General features: G+C 38.6%; 1 protein-coding gene across 1 annotated transcript; it reads left to right on the top strand.

The window, feature by feature from the left end:
* The first annotated feature begins 7,012 nt into the window (after nt 1–7,012).
* Nucleotides 7,013–8,641, top strand: LOC138307969 (piggyBac transposable element-derived protein 4-like). Its single transcript, XM_069248919.1, has one exon. The coding sequence runs from the start codon at nt 7,269–7,271 to the stop codon at nt 8,613–8,615; it is 1,347 nt and encodes a 448-aa protein (XP_069105020.1). The 5' UTR covers nt 7,013–7,268; the 3' UTR covers nt 8,616–8,641.

Raw genomic sequence — 8,641 nt, 5'->3', positions numbered from 1 at the left:
ATTATGGATTTAAATGAAGATAATACTGTTGATTGGTTTGTTTGGTTTATTAGAGCTAACGTACTTTCAACAGCATCCATTCTGTGCAATGTATCCCGGTGTGTGAATGTATGTTTTTGGAGGTTGTGGTAGGTTCGTGTAATACTAGAACTCTTTTTCATTCCAAAATATATTTTTGCCGATATTATACCGCTCGGTCCCGGAGCTCCGTTATATTTGAATATAGAATGGAACTCTTGTCCTTTTGTATAGTTTTATAGCCTAGGCTTAAAGTCCTTGCAAACGTTAGGAGTATTTAGCTACTTTTAACTATCTCAAAGAAATCAGCATTTTTAACAATATTTGAACGTTTTCTCATCTTATATTCATATCAACGCAACACTCATCGTTTCGTCAACATTGTGCATGAGTTTTAGCCAAAACTATTTTATCCTATGCAACCCCTTTTATTGAATCAACATGTACAATTTTGTTTTAGATTTTACTTGCCTTTTTCTTATCCTTTTCGATTCAGTCCTTGTTTATATCCTAATACTAATGCCTGCCTTGTAGTTTGGCCCTAAATGACCTTAGTTGTCGATGGGCCGTAAAACTCAAACAAACAAACAAAAACTAACCGCTAGGGGCATTAAGCACGATATGCCTTGCATGTAATATATTGCGTATATGCTGGTCGGAACACACAATGGTCTATAAAAGTGGTGGCTGATTCTCCTTACGGTAGTGGGGTGAAAGGTCTCTCCGTTGTCAAATATAACAGGACGGGGTGTGTTCTTTGGTGTATTCGGCATTCTTCAATGATATAGTACTATAAAAAGGTCATCAGTTACTCAATAACATGAAGAGACTACACCGCAGTCTCACATAACATGTATCATGTACTTCACACACACAGCATACATAGAAGGCTATGCAGTGTATGGTTCTATGAAAAATAAAATCTGACCTCACCCACCCTTAACAAATGTTGCAAATATATTACAGAAAATGAAAAAAAGTACAAGTATATCTAAACATTCAAGTTCCAGCCCCTCAATAGCATATGGTATGTTGCAAAATATTAAAGCAAATTGAGAAATCCTTTAAATCCCTTAGAAAGTCTTCAACAGGGGAATCTCTTCGGGATCCCCAACGATACAAAAACAGAATATGTAATTAGCTTAATTTTGATTCGCATTAATCATTCGATTTTATCGGCCAAATGCTGCATCAACCCACAGAATAACAAATAGGTCCTACGGCTCATTAGGTAGTGCTAGGGACTACTGGAATTAGTGACGCTGTTGATTGAGGAAGATAAACCGTGATTACTTGTTATTCTTTGTCACAAATGATCCCTTCCGGAATCATGTCAAACAAAAGACGTTAATCTGATAAAAACAATGTACTTACTTAGGCATCATCCCATTCTTTGATGTACTGGTTATGATACAGGCATTATACACCTTAAATCAACCCCGCAATCCGTCAAATTACATTCTCATTTAGTCCTTCGTCAGTTATATACTGTTACAGTGGCAACATTAGAAAATAATTTGTCTTGCTAATTTCCTGAGATGATTTTAAGTTACATGTTACGTTACTAGGGCTATATAGAGTTAATGGCATAATTTCCTGAAGATAGATGTATTAACGATCGAAACATCAATAATTGTATAAAAAAAACGATCGTTACAGTATGGGACCTAATAATATCGGTCTAAAATATCAAGTTTTGTTCTACCCATCAATAGGTTAAAGGCGATCTCCTCCTTTTGTACCGTACATATATGTGGTCGTCGATAAGCTTGGTTAATATGGCTGGGATTGCATGAAAGAAATGAAGAAACTTGTTTTAGTCGTCAACAAAGAACATCCTATACTTAAAGATGCTCCACCGTCGACAGAGCATAAACTATACTCACCATTCGAACAATCATTGATGTTAAATCATGTACATACATGTCTTATTAATACAAAAAAATAAATGAAATGATTTATTTTGATTTTGGTGCATGCTCAATCAATACTTCATTCCATATAGAACATATTGCCATAGAATTTTTTCGGGATGCAATTAATTATTTTCCATATTTATATATTGAAGTAAAAAAAGAACCTCAAACTTGTCATTGGTGGTTATGGTGTAAAGTAAGTAATTTTAGTAACTGCAGAAAAATACTTAATCGCCTGCTCCTGTTTTTGATAGAGAATAATTACCATTTGTCAGCGGTGGAGCATCTTTAAAGTCATTGGGACTTATTCCGGTATTTGAGACCATTAGAGAATACTGTGTTGTGTACCAAAACCAAGCAGTTATGGGTCAACGCTTTATCTGCAGGGCAGGCATTATTGCTATTTGCATTTATTGATAAGTATTAACGGATAAAACGATAGTTCCGCTATTGCATTAACACACATATATACCAACACCAATGCCAAGGGCCGGTTGTTCAAAGGTCTATTAAATGTTAATCGACGTTTAAACCTATGTTATTCTATCATTAACTTTTATATAGATATTAGTTCCAGAAAATGTGACATTGCTCAAAGATTTACTAACATTAACGGAGGATTAAAGCTCTATCACAGCTCATGTAAGATATTTAATGAAGATAAAGGGCTCCTTTAAATCATTATTACACTGTTGTTACGGCGATGAACTTATTGTAGGATGTTTTGGGAGATAACGAGGATCGACTGCATACAATCATTGCTGTTGCGATGAATTTGATGATGAACAACTAAGAGCGAGAGATAGGTTTGGTAGAGCCAACACAGTCAGAGACCGGCTCGAACACCCAACGAAGCGAATCTACGCGCTGTCCGTGGAGATGAAGGTACATACACAATAGAATATACACGCATGTACAAGAACAAAATGTACATTGCAAATTTGGGGTTAACAGCAATATGGCTATTATTTGGTTGAGAGTTTTAAAATGGGTTGTTTACGATGAATTACAAAATTACAAAAAAAACACAAATGTCAGCATCAATTTAGAAGTATGTTTGTTTAAAAGTGGTAGTTTCTGCTCCTGCTTAGCGCTTAGCAAACAGGGAGTGGGACGACTGGTTTGCCCGTTGTCAGTATAATGTGACCGGGTGGGGTGTGTTGCTTGGTGTCTTCGGCGGCATGCTTCAGTGATATAGCACTATACAAAGGACAAAGTTCCACTATACAAGAAGACACAACAAGAATATACCACAGTCTCCCAAAACATGCACCTGGCACAACATACACGCAACACACCGCATACATGGGAGGCCGTCCTTACATGACCATAGCTGTTAATAGGACGTAAATTAATCAAACAAACAAACAAACAATGATTAGATTAACGCCTTATTAACAGCTAGGGTCATGTAAGGACGGCCTCCCATGTATGCAGTGTGTGAAGTGCGTGGTGCGTGTTTTGGGACGCCGATAACCTTCAATAAGAGTTACATCCCTTCTACTATGTAAATTTGTGTTTAGCTCAGTTTTGTGTCGCCTGCAACGCAAAGGCCGCTATGTCGGCGTTGGCGTCCGATAACGGAAGTATTTATTGTCCCACTTCAACCAAATGTGGTATATTGCTTCGATGAGATCTCGGATGAGGTCAACAATGGTCAAAATCCGTCAATATTTCCAAGAGTTACGTTACTTGACCTAATTATTAACAATGTTTTCAACTGTAAATAACTATTTTTTGTGGTGCTGTGCAGGCGACACATCCACTTCCGTGGAATTCTTGTTGAGTTTGTCAAGCCATATTTGGAATATCAATGAATCAGGAGAATACAAGTTCATAACACTAAACTAAAAAAAAACCACCTGTTTTAGCATTTGGACAACAAAAATTAAAATTAAGGGTTTATAGTACAGTCCCAGGACCTTTCAGAATCACAAGAACTTGTATGAATTATGTGTATTTTCAATGGTGCTGATAGCCCTGGGGTTTTATGCGACAGGATTATTCAAGCAGGTTGTTGGTGGCACCATTTAGGCGGACAAATATCTATAATAAATACGACATGTATCTGAAGAATTGTCCTCGTTGAACCCTAATTTGATCACAAGGACTGTCAACAGATAAGAAAAGAAGGACGAAGCTTGTTTTATTAATAGTAAATGGTATCGCCCCATCAACGTAGTGGTCATATGTGATAACGAGGTTGCTTGTCTGAAGAACATATTGGGGCTAACCTTTAACAATAACTTCAGAATATTGTCTCATAATTTAAAATTCAAATAAGTTTAGTATAGTGTCACATGTGTATGGTACAATCATTATTGAGTTTATAAAATATTCGTTATTTACACTTACACCCAGTCTACATTTAAATAAGACTTAAAAGACATTTTACACAACTCCAATCATACTTAATTGTGATTTTGTTTGTGTGGAATGTGTGGAGTGTGTAAGCAAGCCCCGGAGTATTGCGTATGACCAGCTGATGATCAAAGTGCCTTAAATTTCAGACAACTTTACAAATTTAGTGGCAAAGTGGCCAGACTGTACTCACGAGAGCCACGTATTTAGTATGTCGACGATAAAGGAGTTCATTGACGCAAATTACAATGGGTGATGGACTATTGTTTTGAGATAATAGGTATGCTTGTCAGCGCTACCTAATGACATTATACCTTTGTCCATCAACAAAACAGCACGAGTGATTTAACAACGCTCATAGAAACACTAGAACGACAATAGTTTATTCAATTAATTAACGTCCTATTAACAGCTACGGTCATGTAAGGACGGCCTCCCATGCTTGCGATGTGTTGCGTGTATGTTGTGCGAAGTGCGTGTTTTGGGAGACTGTGGTATATTCATGTCGTGTCTTCTTGTATAGTTGAACAATTGCCCTTTTTATAATGCTTAAGCACTGAAGCATGCAGCCGAAGCCACCAAGCAACACACCCCACCCGGTCACATTATACTGACAACCGGCGAACCAGTCGCCCCACTCCCGTTATGCTGAGCGCTAAGCAGGAGCAGAAACTACCACTTTTATAGACTTTGGTGTGTCTCGGCCAGGGGACAGAACCCAGAGCCTTACAGGGGCGAACGCACAACTCAAGGCCAAAAGTGAGGCGGTGCCAAGGGAGGCATTAGGAAAGGTAAAGTCAGTTAGGAAGAAGAGAAAAGATAAGATCCTAAATTTAGTCGCCTTTTACGATCATGCAATAGGGGCAGCAGGTACAATTCTTACGCCCTACCTGCAGGGCAGATCCTAGGACGATATGAAATGTATCAAATATGTGGCTTGTACTAAAATTTATTTAAACTATTTAAACCTGATTTGCATTGTATTGTTCCGGAAATTTCCGAAGACTATCAGATGCTTAGAATATCGTGAGCGATGCAAGAGTTTGTATGATACGCCGCTTGAAGTTTACACAAAAGAAATGCGTTTAGCACTGTGTAATGTCACTGTTCTTAATTTATAATAGATTATCGCTGACAAGTATGTCTTAGTATATGTTTTTGAAAGGTTGAATTCGCTAAAATCACGACGAAATCTATTAAACGGTATGAGATACCGACTTCCGGTATCGCGTGAGGAGTTGGAATCTGCGCATAAAGCTTATGTACACAGACTCCACAGCCGGCAAGGAAAATAATAAGAGAGTGCACTCGCACTAGAACACGTAAATGTATATATATATTGAAATTGCAAATCTATTTCTCAAAGTAAACACTACATAACATGAAAACAACAAAGAACATAGAATCACCAAGACCCATAAACACAAAATCAAATTTGACATTTATAAATCAAAAAAGAAAACAATGTGAAAACCTTGACAGTTGTTCGAAAAGACTGTAAAAATACTTCAATGTCTGCATATATTATGTATTATTCACAAAAATCCTTTTTAACGACGGAAGTGTGTAGAGCAGTCAATTAAGATGTCTCACAAGATTATTACGTCTAGACAAATTTGTGCTTTGATCGGAATATTTATACTGAATAATTTGAACTGGCTCAAGGACTCCTGTATAGAATTAACAATGAGTTTTCAGATTTTTTGTCTGCAATTGAAATTATAATGACACTGGCTGTAAATAGGCCCTAATAAACCAAACTAAACTAAACCAATGTAAGCAACAAATATATATCAACAATTAGTTTCAATCTTAGACAACGGTCCTACGTATGCAATCAGGGAGTAGGACGACTTCAGTGATATACTATGGTCATGTAAGGACGGCCTCTCATGTATGCGGGGTATTGCGTGTATGTTATGTTAGGTGCGTGCTTTGGGAGACTGCGGTATATTCATATCGTGTCTTCTTGTATATTGGAACTGTTGCTCTTTTTATAGTGCTATATCACTGAAACATGCCGCCGAAGACACCAAGGAAGACACCAAGCAACACACCCCACCCGGTCACATAATACTGACAACGGGCGAACCAATCGTCCCCCTCCCTGTATGCTGAGCGCTAAGCAGGAGCAGAAACTACCACTTTTATGGACTTCGGTGCGTCTCGGCTAGGGGCCTTACTCACAGGGGCGAACGCTCAACTCAAGGCCAAACAAGGGAGGCATTAGGAAAGATAGTCAGTTAAGAAGAAGAGAAAAGATAAGATCCTAAATTTAGTCGCCTTTTACGATCATGCGGAATGTCCACGGTCCATCTATCAATCGGCCAAGAGAAGGTTGCAACTTTTAATGTGTTAAGAGCAATCCGGCCAAATCCGGCCGTAGATTTATACGTCCTATCTGTTCAATCCGGCCGAATCCGGCTGTGTGCACATTGCTATTTTTGTTGCTTGGTTACGCAAAATAAATAATCATAATAAAATCAATAAAGTTAAAATTGAATACATACATACTCCTTTCTGTGTCTGTGTTTTTATTTCCCGATGTTACTTCATTTTTTTAAAATAAATCTAAAAAAAATATCGAAGTTGTTTATCGACGTCTCCATAACAACAATGGCGGACAGTGATGGTGAAAGTGATTTTGAGTTCGAGGGATTTACCGACGAAAATGTTCGTGATGCGGCGGAAAAACTACAGGAAAAAGAACAGGAGCTTGATGATATCATCAACAACGACGAATCCGACATCGATGTTGATGAAGACAGCGACAGCGATCAGGATTCTGACCAGGAAGGGAGTGATGATGATGACCCATATTTGGCAAACGTGACTGCTGAATGGTCACGTAATTTAAATGATAATTTCATCCCCGATTTTTCAGAGAATACGGGCCCCACACATAATCTGAATGTTGATGCAAATGTTGTTGATTATTTTGGGTTGTTTCTTCCTCAAAGTTTTTTTGATTCTATGGCAATTGAAACAAATAGGTATGCCGAGCAACGGCAACAGGTAACAGGACCGGACCCAAGATGGCGTCCGACGACAGCTGACGAGATGCGGGCTTACGTAGGTATGAATGTTATGATGGGTGTGAAGCAATTGCCTCGTATTTGGTGCTACTGGAGCACAGACAAGCGGTATGGGGACCCATTTATTTCAGGTGTCATGCCTAAAACAAGATTTTTGAAATTAAATCAGTATATTCACCTGCGGGATACGTCCGACATGCCTGGCAGAGACGACCCAGACTATGATCCACTTTATAAGGTAAGACCATTGTTAGATCTTGTTTCCAAGAAATTTAGGAAAGTGTACAAGCCTGCTAGAGATTTGAGTGTTGATGAGGCTATGATTGGATTTAAAGGTCGTGTTCATTTTCGCCAATACATGCCGGCAAAACCAACAAAGTGGGGTGTGAAAGTTTGGGAAGTGTGCGAGTCTGACACAGGATACTGTTCCAATTTTGATGTGTACACAGGTAGGAAACCAGGCGGGCGACAACATGGATTGGGCTATGATGTTGTATGGAACATAACTAAGCCATTTCACAACAAAAACCACCATTTGTATTACGACCGTTTCTTTAGTTCAGTTTTATTAGCTGAACATTTAGATATGGTAAGTACTTATGTGTGTGGGACAATCATGCAAAATAGGAAAGGTCTACCTGCTGAAATTGCTTCCGCAAAACTAAAAAATAATGGTGAGTTACTGCAGATGCAGAAAGGGAACATGATTGCAACTTCTTACAAAGATAAAAGGCAGCTGACCTTCTTGTCTACATCACAGCAGCCTTTTCAGGGACAAGGTAAGCCAACATGTAATTTGAATTATAACAGTCACATGGGTGGAGTAGACAAATCAGATCAAATGAGGACATACTACCCTGTGGGTCGAGCAGGTAAGAAATGGTGGAGATATTTGCTGTGGTTCGTGATAAATTTGAGCATAGTAAATGCTCATATTGTGTACACAAAATCTGAGAAAGACCCTGCCCCCAAGAAAGGTTATGACCACCTGGCGTTTCGTGTTGATGTTGCCGAGCAACTGATTGCTGGATACACCTGTAGAAAACATAAGGCAGGTAAGAGGGTAGCTTTAGCAAACCAAGTAGTAGCACCAGAGACAATTGGGCACCACAAATTGGAGAAAATATCGGGTAGGAAAAAAATTTGCAAGGAATGCTCAGTTCAAAAGAGAAGAACTCCAAAAGGTAGGCATATTGAGACCTCATTCTTTTGCGTTTTCTGTGACGTACCTTTGTGCCGAAATGGTTGCTTTGCAGCATATCACCACAGGAATATGATGACTTAATTCAGGTATTGTAAGCAAATTCCAAG

The sequence above is a fragment of the Argopecten irradians genome, chromosome 14 (genome assembly GCF_041381155.1).
Source record: "Argopecten irradians isolate NY chromosome 14, Ai_NY, whole genome shotgun sequence".
NCBI classification, from domain to species: Eukaryota; Metazoa; Mollusca; class Bivalvia; order Pectinida; family Pectinidae; genus Argopecten; species Argopecten irradians.
Note: the sequence above shows the minus strand (reverse complement) of the source record. Positions and strands in the feature narration are given on the sequence as shown.

What these genes read in the sequence shown, in the direction of transcription:
- LOC138307969 (XM_069248919.1), top strand. Translation starts at nt 7,269, where the DNA reads ATGGCAATTGAAACAAATAGGTATGCCGAGCAACGGCAACAGGTAACA.